Here is a 19311-nt window from a genome sequence, read left to right as displayed (position 1 = left end):
GCTAGACTGACCAGCCTTGTCTATTGCACTAAAACCTCACTAGTGTGAACGTATACAAATGTCAGAAAGGTGTTCGGTCAGCTGTGTGTTCGGCCAGCGCACGTTTTGATTTCCATTTCCACTTGCTGTTAGATTTTGGAAAATGGGAGGCCACCACAAGAAGAATTTGCGTGCCGAGAAGGCCAAAGTAAAGCTCAAGGGAGCCAAACTGCCAAAGGGTCTGAATGTGACCAAGACTGACTTCAAGGTGCGTAAAATCGAGATCCGTGAGCAGCTTAAGGAAACGTCGTACACCGAAACTGGTCTGCGGCAATTCAACCTGAAGGAGACCCTGTCCCGACTGAAACATCACAGCTTCAAGTTCCGCACGGATGCCATGCGCAATGTACGCGAGTCGGTCAAGTCCGGCCAGGCCGATCATCTCATCGGCCATCTGAACGAGCTGTTCCAGGGCATCGCCGCTGGCGCTCTCGACATGGAGCGCAGTGTACGCCAGGAGTCCTTCAAGACACTCGATGTACTGCTAGAGGTGTTGACTCCCCAGGCGGTGACGCCGTTTTTCCATGTGATTTCCACCTACCTCAAATGCGCCATGACCCACATCCATCCCACCATTCAGGAGGATTCCCTGCTGATGCTGGACGTGCTGATCCAGCGAGTGCCACCCTCACTGCTGGCGGAGCGCAGTGCCAGCACTATTGTGGGAAACTTCATTGACATGATCTCGCGCTCCCGTCACGACAACGAGAAGTCAAACCGTACGCTCACCATGAACCTGGGCCACGGCAAGCAGACGACCGTCAAGTGGCGGACCAAAGTGTTACTGCGCCTTCAGCAAATCCTCGGCACATTGGCGCAACACAGCGCCAAGACAGCCAGCACCAAATATCCAGTTCATGTCGTTCAATTTGATGAAAACCGTGCCAATTACTATGGTCTGCTCAGCCCGTACGCGCAAGACACCCGCGACTTGTATGCCATCCTGCACGAGCCCAAGCTGAGCGCGGAGGGCACCCAGCTGCAGACGTATGTGGAGCAACTGATGCCCCTGCTGCATGACACATGGCTGGAGGTGAGGCCGCAACAACAGCAGCCTCTCCTCCCGCCGGATGCCGCGGCCAGCCTCTACGTTGTGGTCAAGCTGATAAGCCAGCTGTGGACGCTCATCAACCAGCATGAGGAAGTAAACAGCACCAACGAGCTGAGCATCTGGCTCAGGCAGAATCATTCTGAAAAGTTTCTAAAGAACTTCCTCGACCAGGACGGCCGACGCTTCCCCTACCAGCAGATGCCTCAGACTCAGACTCAGACGCAGAAGCAAGGCAAGAAGTTGGCCAAGGACAAGGGTCCAGCCGACGGCGGCGAACAGTGCCTTCCCCAGAACCTAGCCATTGTCCAGATTGCCTGCCAGTTCCTTCCAGAACCGAGCGAGCAGCAGGCTGTGGAATTTTCCCATCTGGTCCAGTACATGAACGACACATTGAAGCATCTGCAAAAGCTAACGCCGGAGCACCAGTTGCCGCTGGTCGCCGCCCTACGTTCGCTGCTGCTGGAGAATGCGCTGGCGCTGCTCAATCTGATACCAGACCAGTTGACGACTCTCCTGAATGCCTCTATGCAGGCATATGTCGAGCAGCGCTTTGCCACACGCGAGGGCGTGGCCACCAAGATGTTGAGTCTGCTGTGCGAGATTGTGCAGACGACGGATCTGTATGCACGCTTTGGCGGCGAGAAGCGTTTCGCCATCTTTCTTGGGTATCTGCCGGAGCTGTTGCTGAAGCCAACGGTGGCCGAGGGCACGCTGCGTGCCATGGCCACCCTTTGCCGCCAAATGAACGGCTTCTTCATGTCCGCCCTCGTCAAAAGCTCTGGTGATATCCTGGGCCACCTGTCGCAGCTTCAGGTTACGGGCAGTGCCCAAGGCGATGACAAGCTAGAGAATCAGAGGCGTGTTCTCAATCTATTTTACTACGCTCGGACATGTGACAAGAAAAACCAACTGAAGAAGGCTCTTAGGCAGCTGGCCAAGGCACAGCAGTCCACCGATGAAGCTGGCGATGGAGATGGCGATTCCCCCACAAATGATCAAATCGTCAGCTACTTGAAGTCGGTGCTGGCCTATGACTAACACCAAGGCGGGGCTGGTTCTACCCAAAAACCCACATAGTTTCTAAATCTAGTTTATATTATAATATATTTTCTCTCGATTAATGATGGAACATCTATTCAGGTCTTGTGCTTCTTTTGGGGCTTGGGCTTGAACCTATCCAGTACAGAGCGCGGGGGCTTTGGCCGTGGCTTGGCGTCGTCTCCTGCCTCCTTGCTGCTGTGCTGCCTGATCACGCTCTTCTTGGCCTCCCTCACCTCCGCTATGAACTCCTGGAATAACGAAATAAAAACACAAATCAGACGTTGAATCAGATGGGACGGATAGGATGGAGTGCTGGATCAGATGACACTCACCTTTCGCTTGATATCTTTCACAATCTGCTTGTTGCGCGACGCCTTGGCGGAGCCGCCACGACCCTTCATCTTGCGACGGGAATTCATGCGTATGGCGGGCGGCTTGAGGTGGAATAGCTGTCGCTTGGCATCGACCTTCTCCTGCAACGTGGGCGCATCGACGCCGGTGATCTCATTGGGATCCAGGGTGATCAGCTCGGGAGGAATCTTTTCGAGCAAGGCATGCACCTCGTGCTCGCGCCGCTGCTTGGATGTCTCATAGGGATTGTCCTCGAGTGCATCGTAGTTGGGCTCACCGGAGCCGGGCACCAGCAACGAATGGAAGCCCTTGGCCGTGGATACCCCCAGCACATCCTCGTATGGACAGAAGCGCAAACCATGGACAAAGGCATCACAGCGCTGGCGAAGATAGGGCAGTTTGCTGCGATCCCCTGTGCCGCCGCCGGACAGCAGATCCGTGTACGTCTCCAGATAGGTGCCCTGGGACAGGGCCAGCATGCCACGCTGTGACACATCCAGCTCGTTGGCGGGCAGACGCAGGCGGAAGAGAGCCAGCGGCTGGTCGTTGAGCATGCGGATGTCCCAGACCTTGACGGTGCGATCCAGGCCAGCGGTTACCAGATGCTGACCCTTGGGATCTACAGTCATGGCCGTCATGGCTGTCGAGTGGCAGAGCAGCTTCGCCAGCGGCTCACGCACTTTGGGCGACCACATGGAGACTACGCCACGACTGCCGCCCACGCAGAGGACACCGTTGCTGGGATTGTGTCGCAGGATCCGTATGTCGCCCAGGCCGGTGTTGAAGTTGCCCACAAGCTCGCCTATGGAGACGTCCAGCCAGGAGGCATAGCCCGAACTGTTGCCGGCAGCCAGAAGGAAGTGGTAGGGCAGAAAATCAAGCCGGTTCACACTTGTCAGTCGCTTGACGCAGTGCAGCTCCGTGCCTTTCTTGTCGTAGAAGTAGACCCAGCTCTTCTGGGCCACCGCATACATGGTGGGCACATGTAGCCACTGGACATCGGCAACGCTCTCCATCACATTGAATTCGCAGTGCAGCTTCTTGGTCACCCAATCAAAGGCGGCGACATGTCCTCGCCTGCCGCCCAGAAGCAGATGACGGCCGTTCTTTGAGTAGCGCATGGTGTATGGGCCAAACTCCATTTGAAGACTAAAGTGCTTGGCCGCCGACTGCAGATCCACATTTTCGGCAATCTGCTCCTGACGATACTCGGCCGTTATTTCCCCATCATCGGCTCCCAGCTGGCCGGCGGTTTCCTGCAGCAGCAACTCTGTGCGTGCCGCCTGCTCTGTGGCATAGTCCAGGTACACCTCCCTGCGCTCTTGCTGTTCCTTAAAGTGTCTGGTCTTGACGCCGCGCGCCTCTACCTTTTCGCCACGTGAGTATTTGGCCAGCAGCTCCGGTGGTACATGGCTTTTTTGGGCTTCGGCTGGGTTAGACGCCTCGGCCTTGACCTTGGTTGGACGTAGTGGCTTCCTGACTTTGGACTGATTTTGCATTTTGATGAAATCTCCCACAAAATTTTGTTGATTCTTGCGCTTCAATTTGACTGGTTGCAGTCCAGCGGCGTCGCCATCGGCAGCGGCACTCTCTGTGTCGAAGTAACGTTTGTGGGGTGCCTTGGGCTTCGCACGCCCTTTTGGCGGGACCTTGGACATGGTGCCAAAGCTGAAAATTAACCAAAACTCTTGAAAACAAAACGAAGTGAACTTCTTTCAAAAGTGCGCCCTCGTCCCTGTTAAAAACAACGTGCACGTGCTGCTTCTTCCTCTTCGGCTTGAGGGAAAAACAGCTGATTTGGCGAGCCCGATAACAGCAAATAATCGATAGGAAAAACTTGTTGAGCTTATCGAAAATCAAATTTAATTTTATTCAATTATTTAAAGGCTAATTAAATGAAGGTTCTTAATATAAAGTAACGAAAAGACATCAAAATACATTTTAACCACAATTAGAAAACGCTTTCAAGGTCTTTTCCACTTATTGTAGACGGTTTTAAGTGTTTTTAAAGTTAAGACTTAATTTGGTACGATACTCGTTAGACGAATTTTGAAGATTAACGCCACATCAGTCTATGGGAAGCGTAACGTAGCTTAATCTAATCTAGAACAAACTAATAGACACGGCCATAGGGCAGAGCATTGGGATAATACGGCATTAAAAACTTGCCCCCAAAGCGGGGCTGGGACTGGGCCGATTCGCTGCTCGAGGAGAACATTGATGTGCAGATTTCGGCACGATCCCGATGAAGGCGGCTGCTGCTGTTCGATGTGCTCGTTCCGGCTATGCCCGTACCCGTGCCAGTGCCACTGCCCAGTCCTAGTCCCAAGCCGAAGCCCAATCGAGCGCCATGACGACGCTCTCGGCGACGGGTCCGTATCAGTGAAAAGATGGCCACAATGACGGCCACCAGGAAGATCAATCCAAGAATACAGAACGAAATGGCCAGCTTCGAGATGGACAGGCAGAGAGTGCCCTCACCCGGCAGGGGACGCACATGGGGTGGATAGTCCTCCACTGAAATTAGCCCAAAAATTGTGGCTGGTCGTGGTCTGGCTGATTGCGCGGGATTGCAGTGCATTGTACTTACCGCTCATGTTGTACCGCCGGTCGTAGCGCAAGCGATCCACTTCGATCTGCGGCGCAGTCACGGCCAGCGAGTTGAACACCTCAATGCGTGCCAGGTGCTGATCGGCACTCAGTTGCAGCTGCTGCTGCTGCTGCTCGGCGAGGCGACAATTCAACTTGAAGAAGATTCAAAAATCAGAGTTATTTTTTTGGATGGTGGGTGCAAAAATGGGTGACAGCAGAGCTAGTGCTGCCTGTTGCCTCCTCGATTCAGCTTCAGTTGAGTGCGTTTTGGTGCAATAACCACATTAATTAGCAGACGCAACAGCACTAAATCCTAACACGCTACGCTGGGCACTGCAGTGCGCGCCCTGGGCCAGAAGAAGAAGCCGGCAGCCGGCAGCCAACAGCCGTCAGCCGACAGTAGGCAATAGGCAACACTTTCGTTTTTCATTGCAACCAATTGAGATGCACATACTCGTATTGGGCCTTGTTTTGACTGGTACTGGTAATGGTACTGGTACTTACATTCGGACACTTCCCCTTGCATAGCTGCACGCCACAGCTGACATGAAGGCGCTCGCGATCGGGAAACTTGAAGGCGGGAAATGTGGCCGCAAAAGTGCGCTCGACCAGATCTTCCTCGTGCTGCTTTGACCAGCCCTCCTCTGCGGGCTTGTGGTGTATGTGTAGAGCGGGCATTACCTGCGAAAGTCATAGACAGCAAGAACTTTAGACAGGGTCTCGGGTCAACACTTTTTCGGGGATGTCCGTGAACCTGTTTGTGCATGTACCTGTCTCTGTCGCTGTCTCTGTCCCTGAACCTGAACCATTACGTTTTAATGGGTAGGTAGTGTATTGTAGGTTTTATGATCGCTTATACAATATATGCGCGGTATGTGTATGCGGTGACAAAATCCCGCGCTAACCATTCTCTTTTACACGCTTACATTTGGCCACTTCCGTTACGTGGCGTACGCGCACAAGAAACGGCAACAAAAGTCATGTTTTGCAGCCAAGTTCAATGGCAGATTGAGGTACTACTACAACGTAGCACAGTAGTACTCGCAGTACGAGTAGGTGTGCGGTGCTCCGCTTCCAAACCTAGTGCAAATGTATGAAATTACAAGACAATGTGATTTACATCTCGTCTTCCAGCCCATTGTTGCTACCGAGGAGGAAAACCGAAAGAGGGCCCCCGCGGCACGTTGATTAGCCCGGTGATGATGTCTGGTTTCAATTTACAAGACCCCCAAGAGCACGTGTTGCCGCATGTGTGGGTGGGTTGTGGGATGGGATGCTATGGGATGGTATGGGATGGTTGTGTGACTGCGAAACCTGAGACAATAACAATAAGAGCAAATTGTTGCGGAAGTTCAAACGAGTTCACGTGCAAAAAGATGGCAAATATTTACATTTGTGTATTTGTGTACGTAACCAAGTGTAAAGTGGATCGAAACGGATGGAAAAGTGATAATCTGTTGTCTTCCGGCCACTGAAATGTTTGTCAGTGTAAATTATGCATAGATATGGTTAGAACTGCAGTCAGATCAAGACCAAAAATATGGGTTAATCTTCAGCTCCGACACAGACTGCAGAGTTTGCAAAGAGGAGTCAATGGAATGCGTTTTTTAAATTCAAATTCGATATCAAATTCAAATTCGCATCGAAATTGGCTGGCAGGATCTATCTGGTGTCATAACGGTTCTGTTCTTGTGGGTTACATTCTCGATAGAAATAAGAGTAGATAGAAAAAAAAAGTGTGCCATCGCTGCGCGAGCGCAAACAAACAAAAGACAAAAGTTTTTATTTCACTTTTCTTCCACGCTCTGACCCAGAAGTGTTTCTAAACCAAACAAATCAACTTGTGATGGTTGTGCGCATAAATTTGCAATCTGTTTGCGGGTGTAGGGGTGGGCAGGCAGGCCAGGCGAAGGGGGCAAACCAGCGCAAAAGAAAATGAAATGTGCTAAAACGGAAGGTAAGTTCCAAGACAAGACAAGACAGAGGCAGAGCCAAACAATAAAACAAACATAAAATGCAAATGGTTTCATCTGTTGTTGTTGTTGTTTTTGTTGCTGTTGTGCTTTTTTTTCTTCATTCCGTTAAACTAAAACAAAAATTAAGCCGTGAGATCTTTTTGCTGCTTCTCCAATGCAAAGGCAACAATGGAGAAGAGAAGAGCAGCAAGGCAGCGTCAGAAAAAGATTTGTTTGACCCATTTAAGGCCGCAAATGAATGACATGTGCATAAAGCTGCGACGACGCTAACACCGAACCACCGCACCGCCGCCGCGCCCCCGGATGGAACGGAACGGAGAGGAGACCAAAATGCAAATGGTTGGACTGGCAATGCCATTGCCATTGCCCCTTCCGTTGCGCTGCGTTCCGCTGGTGTTGGTGGTGCTGTCCGGAGATGGAGATGGGGCAACAGCACCAACAGAAACAACTGGATGTCAAAATGCTAAACGATAAATATTTCTATGTATTTCACTGTTGGCTAATTGTTGTGACCTCCTAATTTACTCAAGAAGAACTGAAGCAAGAACCCAGAGAACAGTTCGCAGGCGTTTGTTTTAGTTGTTTTTCGTAGTTTCGTAGTTTCTTTAATGACTTTTAAGGGGGAAGGGGCTCCACTGCTTGGCTGGGCAACGAAAACTGTTCTAACGATGATCGCGTAATTATGGCTAACAGTTTTGCTGCCTTTTGCCTTCACATTTAATGCCGCGCGGTCGGTGCTGTAATAACTGTTACAATTAATGAGGCGTCGCTGCTGCAGTTCGCAGAGAGTCCATGTTGGTATGTGTGTGTGTGTGAGAAAGAGAGAGACTATGGATAGGATGTGCAAGTCCCAATATCGATTGTGGGAGTTTCTGTGATCCTGCAATCGATTGTTGTAGTGACTAGAGATTATCGGCCCATGATCTGGCGGTTGTTGTGTAAACTCTCTGATACCCACTAGATACCCGTCTATAAAAATGAAAGTTAAATGCGATCAATCGCATCATCAGCATCAGCATCAACAGCAGCTTCAGCTTCAGCTTCATTAATTAATGACTTTTTGCCTTGTCTCGTCTGGGTCTTGTGTCTTTGGTCTAACGGTTAATCACATACTATACATATCTACCCCTCTCTCTCTCCCTCTATGTTTTTTTCTCCGTCTTGTAGAATGTCTCGCCGCCGGCGCTGGTTACGCAAATGGTTGGGGGAATCTCCGAGAGACTGTACTCACCTGCTCGTCAATGGGACAGCCGCGTGCATCGAGCAACTGCTGCGTGGACTCTCCCAGTCCATCGAGTGCCGCACAATCCACCACACGGACCCCGATTGTGCCGGGTACAATGGCGCGTACGGTTAGGGTGGTGGGCACGCCCACCTCCACAGAGCCAGTGCCATTGGGACCGCCCAGTTCGAGCCAAATCCGAACGCGCGGCGTGTCCATATGCTGATTATGATGATGATGATGATGAGGCACTGTAGATGGGACCGTAGAGGAGGCCAGATGGATGGCAGACGCTGCAGCCAAGGCACGCATTCTTGCATTCCTGGAATGAATATGGATATGGATATGGACAGATTGGGAATTATTTTGGCTTACCTCTCCCGACCACTGTCCTTCCGCAGACCTGGCACTCCAGGCAGCGGCATGCCCATGGCCTTGGGCGGCAACTGACACTTAACCGAGCTGAGGATGTCCGTGCTTTGGCGCAGCTTTTGCTCCATCTGGAGCATCACCCGCACGGTGTACTCTATGCCGCCGTCGGCTAGGGGATCGGCACGTACGCCGCAGCCGGAGGTGGGGATGCGCAGCTGCAGGTGAGTGGAGTCTTTGCCGCTGGACCGACACTCCAGCGGAAAGTCCTTGGCATAGAGCAGGCCGCGAAAGGGTCGGCTCAGCAGCAGCTGCATATCCAGCATTTCCCTACTGCAGTTCACTTGCAGCCGCTGGATTTGCATAGATGGGACTGCAGAAGGAGCTAGCGTTGGGGTGGGGGTTGGGGTTTGGGTTGGGCTGGGGGATGGGGAGGTGTCAGTGGAAGTGGCAGTGACGGTGGTAGTGGCGGCGGTTAGCGTCGTTCTGGTTGCCCAGCTAGCATGACACACAAATTGCGGCAGATGCAGCAGGCCGATAACGGCGGCAAGTGGCAGCAGCCCGCGGTGGAGGCCAAAGCCAAAGAAGAAGGAGAAGAAGAACATGTTTCCGATTTCCCGTTTGCCGCCGGCCCAGGCCCGCCCCGGCGATGAAAACCGCAAATGATGATGCTACCTGCTGGATCGACCAACACCTGTTGCTGCTGTTGTGCCCAGTTGATGAAGCGTGTGGCAGAGTGGCAGAGAGGGGGTGGGGCGGTGGGCGTGTCGTAATTGGCCTACTCCGAGTGCGAGAAGAGAATCTGGTCGCGTCTGGTCGTGTCGTCTGCAAAATAGATGATGAAAATTTCCAGCTTTAGACATGATTTTAAGGTCAACCTAAGCCCAAAACGGCTTAATCTTTAGTCCCCCCCTCCCCCACGGGATATCCATCCCAATCCCAAGCCAATCGCGATGCCAATTCCGATCCGAAAGCGGGTCAAGTTTACCCAGTGATCGCGCGTAAGCGCTCAGAGAGATCGATTGGGAGGAAGATGTTGCAGCACGGCACACGAACAAATAAACCAAATAAAAAATGCGATAAAAGTCAACAACCAGAGCTTAAATCAACATCAACATAATGCGTTTGCAACTTTGCGTAATCCTATTTTATTTGATGTTGCTGGCTGGTGGCTGATGGCTGATGGCTGGCTTGTTTGTCCATTTATTGTGTCTCCTATTTGTGTGTTGTGCTTCGCATCTCTTATTAGCTCAATTTTGTTTGCATTTGGGTGCGAGTATTGTAATCATCCCAATTAACAATAAAACTTTGAATGTCCCAGCCTCCCTCCCGAGCGGGAAACGAAGACAAGACCTTTCAAATTCAGACCTAGGATTAGCTTACCCTTCACTTTGTTGGGAAATATGAAAAAAAGTCCTTCGTAATGTAATAATCCCTTATGATTATTGTTGTATTCTGAATTCCTGGTAATCAGTTAATTTATTTATTTTCACACTTCACATTTCGCACAGCACAAACAAACAGATAAACAAAACAAAAAAAACGGTATTCTTACACAATTTTGCGGTCAATTCAAATGGGGGAAAATAACTGAGAGAACCGCAATTTTGGAATTCGCTGATTATTGCCACTACGCATGCGCGCTCGCTTCACACGTTTCAGAAATGTGCGAAAAAAAACTGCTAGAGAAAACGGATTTGAAAATGAAGAAGTCAAGCCAGGCCAAACGCGCGCCACCGAGTGTGCAAATGCAATGCAGTCGGAGAAGAGCGATACGATTCAAGAAGTTAGCCAAGTTGGTAGGCGGCCGCTAACCGCAAACTTGATGGAAGAGCCAGAAGACGTCGAGGCTACGCATGCTCTGTGATTTGGCGGGGCGAGATCAGACCGTTCAAATGAGTCGATAGTATCGATAGGTATGACTTATCGGAATCATCGGAACATATCGATGAACAATTCTCCCATTTCGCAAGGTATAACTTAATAGGTACGGCCACATCAGACAAGATTTTTCTACATCTGCAGAACAGATAAGACGATAAGACAAGACGCTAAAAACTGTCTCCAGTCACGTATTCTGCCTATAAGTAAAAGAGCCGTGGCACTATTAGGGCTAAAAGGATAGATTACAACCGATTAGATTAGCCAACTTTAATTTGAAAAGCGTAAGTATCAATAGTCTCTGCCGTTGCGCTGGCACCAGATCCACTAGAAAGCCAACCTGACGCACATTCAATTCCATTTTAACAAACCTTAATGAACTATTAGTCTAGTCCAGGCATTTCTCAACCCGATTCGGACTTTTCTTTCACTTAAGCCTATTACTTATCTGAATACTCATCCTTTATTTCACTGGATTGAAGTCATATCCTTGTCACTCAATCACTTTCAAAAGATATTATTTTGGCGCGCAGCTCTAAGTGGAATCGATAGTATCGAGATGGGATCGAGAAATATATACAGAAATCGAATTATATGGATCAATATCTCAAAGACATGTCAATCTGAGAAAAGATCATTATTATTTATGTTGGTTTTAAGCAGCTGACAATAATTAACAAAAATAGGGTTAAAAATGCCATGCATGTATACGTTGTGTAGTTACCATGTAGATACTATGTATGTAGATGTACATTTTTATTTACTTCCTTGTTTAAACCTTATTGAACCTCCAACAAAAAGGAGTCCTTAAATTTAACCAATCATATAGAAAATACAAAATAAATTAATTTATTCATAAAAATATTTTTATCCCTCACCACGCTTGTGTGGACAATATACCTTGATGACAAACGGTATATTGGGCAAATGGGGTGGAATTTACCTTGCATGCGTTGCATTTTCTGGGCCGTTTTGCCCGTCGTCCATACCCTTCTCTATAAACTTCCCTTAATGGTATATTAGTCAAAAGGGGTGGAATTTACCTTGCCATGTGTTGTACTTTCTGGGCCGTTTTGCCCATTGTCCATACCCTTCCATTTTCCTCTCATTCATCACATTTTTTCGTAGTGACAGACGGGGTTGCCCGTGTAAATAGTAAATAATAAATAATATATAAATTCGGGAAGAAGCCGACAGCCGACCGTATCAGATGAATCTGGATATGTCTGAAATAATTGAGTTTGTGCTGCCTCCAGGCGACTATCCCAATGAAGACAATGACATTTCTGTGGGAAATGTGGATGTAAATGTCAACGAGGACGCTACCTATGTTGTTTTGGAAGGCCTGAGCAATGAATACGATGAGGACTTTCTCGTCGTCAACGAGGAACTCCGCGAAGATGAGTTGCAGTTAGAGGAGCCCGACCTTGACCAACAGCTGGACAGCGATACGGAGTTTCTGGCGCAGGACCAGTACGTGGTGACGGAGCTACCGTCCGAGACCGAGGAGATGATCGAAGAAGAAGACGACGAATGCGACGACGGCGAGAATGATTTCGAGCAGCTCTACACACAACCGTCTGTTTTCGAAGAGGCAGACGAGCCCGAGCCAGAGCATGAGCCTGAGCCCGAGCCGGAACCGGAATCAGAGCTGGACCTAGACTCTACTCTAGAGCCCGAACCCGAGCTGGAGTCAGAGTCGCCTCCAGTGCCAGTCAAAAAATTCAAAGCCAATCCACAAAGCGTCGTACGGACCTACAACAACATCCTCGACGAGGATGAGCCCCCGCAGTATATCGAGCCCAGCAAAAAATTGCTCGATGTGTTCAAGGGACCTCGCCGTTATCTGCTATTTGACGACCTCTTGGCCACAATTGTCGACTTCGATGAGAACACCACACCGATTGTGGAGTTTTCAATGAGCACCGGTGTGCCGGACGAAAAGCTTCCCGTCGAGTGCGGCATATGCCCAGATGTGATGCACAAGTCCAAGCTGTCCAAGCATCAAAAATTGCATCTGGTACCTGGAAGTAATCGTTATTCTTGCATCTATTGTGCGGAAACGTATCGTGATTGTAAATACCTGGCCGGTCATGCCCGTCGACACATGGGCATACGTCCGTATGTCTGTCACGTATGCAAATTGTATTTCTCTACCAAGCAGGATCTACGAGTACACAACCAGCGACGACACCAGAAGAAGGAGCACATCTGCGAGCTGTGCGGCAAAAAGTTTGCCCAGAACACGCAGCTCAAGCGCCATCGGGAGGCTACACACGAGAAGAAGCGTCGTTTCCAGTGCCAAAGGTGCCAGAAGGCCTACTACAAGAACTTCTCATTGCAGGAGCATATACGAAACGTGCACATGGGAAAGCGCCGAATGCTGAAGTGTCCGTTCTGTGGTATGCAGTGTCGCGACGCGCACAAGATGGCTCGCCATCGCAAGGATATGCACCTCAATCAGGACTCGTTCGTATGCCACCTATGCCAAGAGGAGTTCACCGATATCAATTATTTCGATGCGCACAAGCGTTCCATTCAGTGCCGCACCAACACCAAGCGTTATGTCAAGGAGCTCCATCCGGGGGCGTCCGGCTCCGGGGTCGCAAGTGGACTGGCCGAGAACGATGAGGACGCAATGGGCCTGGAGGAAGATTTCGATGAGGATGCTGGTCTGCTGCTCGAAGAGGCGAATCCCGATGATCCAGACGATAATGAATATGCGAATGGTGCCTATTTCCAAGAGGTTGATCCGCGGTATGTTCAGATATCTGACTATGATGGCCAGATGGTTGAGGGCGTTGTTCTGGACGAAGAAGAGCCAGAAGAAGATTCTTTCAACGAGCAAAAATACTATACCACTATCCCACGGGACAGCCAGCAGGAGCATTCCGTTGGACAAGAAACAAATGCTGATGAGCTGATTTATGAAATCACTCTGAAGACTGAGGATGACATTTAAGAAAGTGGTGTAGACGGCCAACACCCCTATTCTCCACACTAACCCACACCATCCCATACACTTTGGCAGGATGCAACTGATGATGATAATTAAGAAAGTAACAAAAACTGTCCCCAATTCCTCCCTACACACACACACACACACACACACACACACGTTTTTCGCACATTTCGGTAATATGTAAATAAGCAAAACTGAACATATATGTATACATAACTACATAAGTATAAAAGCTATCATCAATAACTATATAGGAAATACATTTAATGAATCAATTAACTTGGAAGAAAATTACTGTCCCTCAGGTTGAAAATGCAACCCAGCGACCTGGCAGCAGGGCTGTATTCGACATGGCATCAGAGTGCTACAAATGCAACCTCGCTGACGCAGGGCGGCTTAGGATAAAAAGATAGTGCTGGAGTCGGAGTCATTGATAAGGAAAACGGAAACCATGCTTGGCAAATGGAAAAATTTCCACTCATGGCATTCGCAATGGCTGATGACGTCAACAAGATGTAAATATATCACCCAGAAAAGGAGAAAGCGAGATGGAGATAGTCCAAGCAAATATATTAATTTCGATGCTATCGATAGTTCTGGAAAATGCGACTTGTCTTGTGGAAAAAAACAAAACAAACCATTTATCATACGAGAATTTTGTTGTGAGACATAGAAATGTTATTTTCGGGAGCCTGGCAACCGTTGATGCTTCGATCAAACATCTATTTTGAGCATAACACAGCGCTGGATGTCAGAAAGCAGTTCACCGAAATTTCTAAGAGAGCAAAGCAAAAGAAAAAAAGCCGGTATTTCTCTACAGATTTGCATACGTTATTGGTTTAGACGTAAAGCGAATGAATAATGGATGACGACGATGAAGTCGAGATCAATCCAGACACGGATCTGCTCAGCGAGCCCAGCATCGGCGAGGAGGAGGAAGTGGAGACGGACGCCGAACCCCTGGACAGCTGGGAGAGCTTCCACGAGCACATCGATGCCCTCATCGTAAACGAACATTGCGATGCACCCATACGCAACCTGGACGAACGTCGCCGGACTGTACTGAACCGGGTGCGCCATCAGTTCCAAACCGCACCGAAGGGAACAGCCGAGCGTTGTGCGACAGAGAAGCCGCTGATCGATCAACAGCTGGAGTTGTCCAGCCAGCGGCTAGACGAGCTGGTACGTTTCGGGGACGAACTGGTCAGCAATGTGCGTGTGGCCAACGAGCGGCGTGAGCTGAACCGGCGGATGTTCGAGTCCCAGCAGCAGGCCACGACACAAATGCAGCTGCAACGCGAGAGCATCGAGACGATGGCAAAATTCGAGGACATTAAGGCACGCTGGACGGAGCTGGAGGAAATAAACGAGCCGATGATGCTCTGGGATCAGATAGAGGAGCAAAAGAAGCGCATCGCTGAGATAATGCAGCGAAAGGATGAGATGATTGACGCCTGCCAAAAGGAGGTCGATCGCATAAATGCCAAATACGACTTCGATCGGGAGCGCCAGGCCCAAGACCTGTGCTGCCTAGTAGAGCGCGTCGACCACCAGGTGGAGGTGCTGAAGGAGGCCTACAAGCAGCATCTGCAAATGCTTCGTCACACTATCGAGGAGGAGCGTCAGCTGTTTGCCGTCAGTGCCGTGGAGAAATGGCGTACCTTCTTCGATGCCCTCAACAAGAACTTTGATGAGAAGGCCAATCTGGTGCGGTCCCGTCAGCAGTTCTATGCCAATCAGACCCAGCACATCAACGAGTCCCAGGAGGAGTTGACCAAGAGCACACGCATCCGCCTAGAAAAGGAGTGCGAGCGCTTGGAGCTTGAGCTACGACGCACGCGGGATAATGTGCTGATGAACTCGGAGAAGCTCGATTACAACTACCAGGTTCTGCAAAAGCGCAACGAGGAGAACGTGATAATCAACAACCAGCAGAAGCGGCGGGTGGCCCGCCTCCATGAGTCGATTGGACGCATCCGTCGCGCCCTGAAGAATCTTCAGCTTTCGGGCAAGCGGAACATAGAACGTCTGTCGCAGGACATCTATAAGCTGCACGCCAATATCCATGAAATGGAGACGAAGGCTCACCAGGCGCGCCTCAACAACAAGGATAAGTTCAACCGCATCTGGGAGATCAACTTCAAGGAGCTGAATCAGCTTGTAGATCGTGTCTACCACATCGACCGCATCATTCACGAGCAGCAGCTGGCCCTTCACTGGGAGCGGCCCATTCCTCCGATACGCAACATAAACAAGACGCGCCAGAAGCACAACAACGTCTTGGAGCGATTCGATTTGCGTATAGGTCGGCTGCCCAAGAACCGGGTGCTGCCCCAAGATGGAGCCAAGTTCAAGCCGGACATAAAGGAGCTGCCTGTAGAATCGTTGCGTCTGATGCGGAACTTGGTCCGAAAGCTGTCCGACCGCGGTGGCTTTCTCATCGAGCAGCGCCTGATCAAGATACTCGAGCCCTACTCGGAGGAGGACAAGTGCCTGGTGCGACTGGACAACATATTCGCGGCTCTGCGAATTCAGCGTCTGTCCGATGTACAGGAACTGACGCAGGTTTTTCTGCCCTATACGTACTGTCCAAATTGCCAGCCGGGCGGACTGAGTCCCCGCAAGTGCGCCGAGGTCTTCATGAAACACCAGACTTCGAGCCGACTTGACCCGGACGTACAGGCTCAGATGGACGACCAGGAATTGCATCGCGAACAGGAGCACCATATAGATACGTTCATGGTGAAGGGTTATGAAGCGGCCAAAGCCTGTAAGAACCACTATCTGGTGATGGAGCCGGCCCTCTGCTTGCACGCCATGAATCTCTACACGACCAAGATGCACAAGCAAATGTACCACAACATGCCCGGCCGCCAATCGATCGCTGTCAATTTAATCCCGTTTTCCGATAAAGATATCCGCAATTTCTGGCGCCAGTTTGCCGGCTGCTTCCCTCCGGCCAAATGCAAGCTGTGGAAGACCCTCGAGCATGGCCTCAATCACTACGTGGAGGTGCTAAAGATGCGTGTCCAGTACGACGCGGAGGTTGTGTTCCTGCGCCGCCAGAACGATGAGCTGCGCCATCTGCTGCAGAAGTTCAAAGTATAATCCTTAATTTTTCATTATTCCACTCCATTTTCCACTCATATCACAAAATTTTGATGCCATTTTCGACAAGCGCCCGATAAATTTCAATTGTACTTTCCATACCCTTTTCGGATCCAAATTAAGCTTTGACAGTCCCCCACCCATCTCCTAGCTTTGCTCACCGTTACATGATCATGAGCACTTTAAAAGCTCTCCCCCTACCCTACCGAGTATAGTAGCGAATATTTGCCAATTTGATGCCCGAGCTTGATTTTTCTAATCGCAAAATTATTTCTCATTTGCACTTTTGATCTGGCGCTCGATAAATTATAATTTGTGCTTTCCTCTTTTCGCTCTTTGACATCGTGCCGTCCCGCTCTTAGCTGTGGCTCAACGAAATCGCTCAAAGCTGCATTTCTACACTACTCAACACAATATTTGATCAATTCTACATATGTAACATTTGCGTGGGATGGGGTAAAATTAGGCAATTTGAATCATCAATTTGTGAATAAATAATTCAAGCTATACTTTTGTATACCTTCTGGTGGTCAAAGCCGAATTACGTCTAGGAACAAATTTGTACACTTTATATATATTTTTTTGTTTTATATTTACATATTTCGGAAAAATAAAATCTAAATCATAGCCATATCATTTACCTAGACTAGATATTTTGCTTCTGAAGGTATTCGCGTCCCAACAAATATGATCTGTAAGCACACCTTTTACCTTTCTCTTTCGCTTGGGGCCAAAGTGCTGTTGCACAGTGCCATTATCAGCCCACTGCCGTCGTCTTGTCCAACATGCCGATGATAAAGTAGTGCCTGGGCCTGCCATAAAATGTTGGTTCTGTCGCGGGATCGGTGCTGCTACGGGGCCGGACCGCCGGTGGATTGTCCAATTGGCTCAAAGTGCACGGCGCTCCCCACACGCAAATGGGAACAAAAAAAAAAACCAACGAACAGAAATGTTTAAAGTGCAAATAAACAACATTTATCGGTGGGTTTTATTGGGCAGCATTCGATAAAATTAACAGGCGCCGATCCGATCCGATCTGATCCGAGCGCTGAAGGTTGCTTCTGTTGTTGGGGCGGACTTCCCTGCTGGTCAACGGCCAACGGTTGTAATATTAGTACACATAAAACAGAAGCGTAATCTTATCATCGCTGTTTCTTCTTTTTTTTTCTTCTTGTGTTTGGCACTTTTGTGTGGTGTCGCCGCACGCAACACCGCAAACGGTTGGGGACACGGACAGGGGTCGAGCAGCGAACATAATGGGACAGCCCACGATTATTCCTTCCACCCAGTTGGTGTCCATTGCCGCCGCCGAGCAGGAGATGACCGCCCTGGCAGTGTTGGCCCGCCAGCGGGAGGACGAGCAGGCCAACTACTCGGTCTGCCTGGAGGATGCGCAGCTGTTTGGCCAGCTGGACGAGCTGAGGGGCGACGAAGACACTGAAGACATGGAGCTGATGATGTTGTCGCCGGGGGCAGACTTTGACCTGATCGATCTGGTGAACGGGGTGAGCTCTTCCTGACAATAATCCCCACTAAGGCGCGACAAGACACTAACCACGCACCACACCGTGCCACACGCAGGCCCTGGATCCCACAGGCAATCACCACCACTCGAACACGCGACTGCAGAGCAAGCCCAAGCGGACCGCCAAACAGGGAGGACCGCAGGGAGCACCGCATGCCTGCGACGTGTGCGGCAGGCGCTTCTCGGAGGCCTACAACCTGCGCATACACAAGATGACGCACACGGACGAGAAGCCGCACGTGTGCGATGGCTGCGGCAAGGGTTTCCGGCAATTGAACAAGCTGCGCATCCACTATGTCACCCATACGCCGGATCGGCCGCACAAGTGCGACATCTGCGGCAAGGGCTTTCGCTTTGCCAACTACCTGGTCGTCCATCGTCGCCTCCACACTGGCGAGAAGCCGTATTCGTGTTCGGTCGAGGAGTGCGATCTGACCTTTCACTCAATTCATGCGCGCCGCATCCACACCAAGCTGCAGCATGCGGCTCCCGTTCAATCGGATGCCGAGCAGGAGCAGCCAGAGACGACCACAGCCACTTCCAGTTCCACTTCCTCACTGTGCTACACCTGCACCATCTGCGGCCGGGTGCTCACAGATCAGTGCTACCTGAACACGCACATGAAGCGGCACTACAACCAGCGTGACTTTCCCTGCCCGCAGCCGGAATGCGGCAAGCGCTTCTTCAGCTCCTCCGAGTTGAAGCATCACCAGATCGCCCACACCCAGTATCGGCCGTACGCGTGCACCGAGTGCCCGGCCCGATTCCTCAGGAAATCCAATTACAAACAGCATTTGAAAATACACGAGCGCTGAGACACGATTGAGGGTCCACTTCTGATTGTTTGCCTTTGCTTTGCCTTTGCCTTGGGGTCTATCTTCTTGTTTGTTTTAATTGATGTAAGTGTTTATTTAAATATACGTTCCATATGTTTGTCTTTATCTGTATGTTTTGTATATTAGATATATGTATATATATATATATATTCTTGTATTTATACGTTTTATATATATATATGTATATATGTATGTACGGTGTGGGTATTCTCCTCCCGTTGATCTGACTGTTTTAAGGGCTCTCTGTTGTTGATCTCTGTGTGTGATGTGTAAGCATAACTTATAGATTAAATTACATTACATGATTTTTGTGGGTCTGGGATCTGATCTAGCAAGAGTGTACATACAATATATAAAA

General features: G+C 49.8%; 6 protein-coding genes across 9 annotated transcripts; 4 read left to right on the top strand and 2 right to left on the bottom strand.

Moving 5' to 3' along the window:
• Positions 1 to 2225, top strand: LOC4814770 (testis-expressed protein 10 homolog). The gene has a single exon (XM_001354723.3). The coding sequence runs from the start codon at positions 143 to 145 to the stop codon at positions 2126 to 2128; it is 1986 nt and encodes a 661-aa protein (XP_001354759.2). The 5' UTR covers positions 1 to 142; the 3' UTR covers positions 2129 to 2225.
• Positions 2176 to 4279, bottom strand: LOC4814991 (WD repeat-containing protein 46). Its single transcript, XM_001354724.4, has 2 exons — positions 2464 to 4279; positions 2176 to 2379 (listed from the first exon to the last, which is right to left on the bottom strand). The coding sequence occupies exons 1-2, from the start codon at positions 4138 to 4140 to the stop codon at positions 2227 to 2229; spliced, it is 1830 nt and encodes a 609-aa protein (XP_001354760.2). The 5' UTR covers positions 4141 to 4279; the 3' UTR covers positions 2176 to 2226.
• A 205-nt stretch (positions 4280 to 4484) lies between these two features.
• On the bottom strand, positions 4485 to 10593 carry cyr (cypher). 3 transcript variants are annotated; one of them, XM_015186169.2, is made up of 7 exons: positions 10197 to 10593; positions 10025 to 10104; positions 8648 to 9466; positions 8282 to 8594; positions 5579 to 5755; positions 5073 to 5226; positions 4485 to 4999 (listed from the first exon to the last, which is right to left on the bottom strand). In XM_015186169.2, exons 3-7 carry the CDS (start codon positions 9244 to 9246, stop codon positions 4596 to 4598), a joined length of 1647 nt encoding a protein of 548 aa, XP_015041655.2. In that variant the 5' UTR covers positions 9247 to 9466; positions 10025 to 10104; positions 10197 to 10593; the 3' UTR covers positions 4485 to 4595. The 3 variants fall into 3 exon arrangements, with proteins under 3 accessions (XP_015041655.2, XP_033238798.1, XP_015041656.2); XM_033382907.1 differs by lacking the exon at positions 10025 to 10104; XM_015186170.2 differs by lacking the exon at positions 10197 to 10593 and having other exon boundaries at positions 10025 to 10172.
• Positions 10594 to 11586: 993 nt separating this feature from the next.
• On the top strand, positions 11587 to 13763 carry LOC4815047 (zinc finger protein 583). The gene has a single exon (XM_001354726.4). The coding sequence runs from the start codon at positions 11733 to 11735 to the stop codon at positions 13482 to 13484; it is 1752 nt and encodes a 583-aa protein (XP_001354762.4). The 5' UTR covers positions 11587 to 11732; the 3' UTR covers positions 13485 to 13763.
• A 140-nt stretch (positions 13764 to 13903) lies between these two features.
• On the top strand, positions 13904 to 17228 carry LOC4814963 (dynein regulatory complex protein 1 homolog). The gene has a single exon (XM_001354731.4). The coding sequence runs from the start codon at positions 14346 to 14348 to the stop codon at positions 16590 to 16592; it is 2247 nt and encodes a 748-aa protein (XP_001354767.4). The 5' UTR covers positions 13904 to 14345; the 3' UTR covers positions 16593 to 17228.
• Positions 17229 to 17339: 111 nt separating this feature from the next.
• Positions 17340 to 19058, top strand: LOC6901387 (zinc finger protein 311). 2 transcript variants are annotated; one of them, XM_015186171.2, is made up of 3 exons: positions 17340 to 17573; positions 17830 to 18097; positions 18174 to 19058. In XM_015186171.2, exons 1-3 carry the CDS (start codon positions 17542 to 17544, stop codon positions 18930 to 18932), a joined length of 1059 nt encoding a protein of 352 aa, XP_015041657.2. In that variant the 5' UTR covers positions 17340 to 17541; the 3' UTR covers positions 18933 to 19058. The 2 variants fall into 2 exon arrangements, with proteins under 2 accessions (XP_015041657.2, XP_002134075.2); XM_002134039.3 differs by having other exon boundaries at positions 17566 to 17694.
• The last annotated feature ends 253 nt before the right edge of the window (positions 19059 to 19311 follow it).

Source organism: Drosophila pseudoobscura, chromosome X, assembly GCF_009870125.1.
Source record: "Drosophila pseudoobscura strain MV-25-SWS-2005 chromosome X, UCI_Dpse_MV25, whole genome shotgun sequence".
Classification (NCBI taxonomy): domain Eukaryota; kingdom Metazoa; phylum Arthropoda; class Insecta; order Diptera; family Drosophilidae; genus Drosophila; species Drosophila pseudoobscura.
The sequence above is the reverse complement of the archived record's forward strand: the minus strand, read 5'-3'. Positions and strand labels throughout refer to the sequence as shown.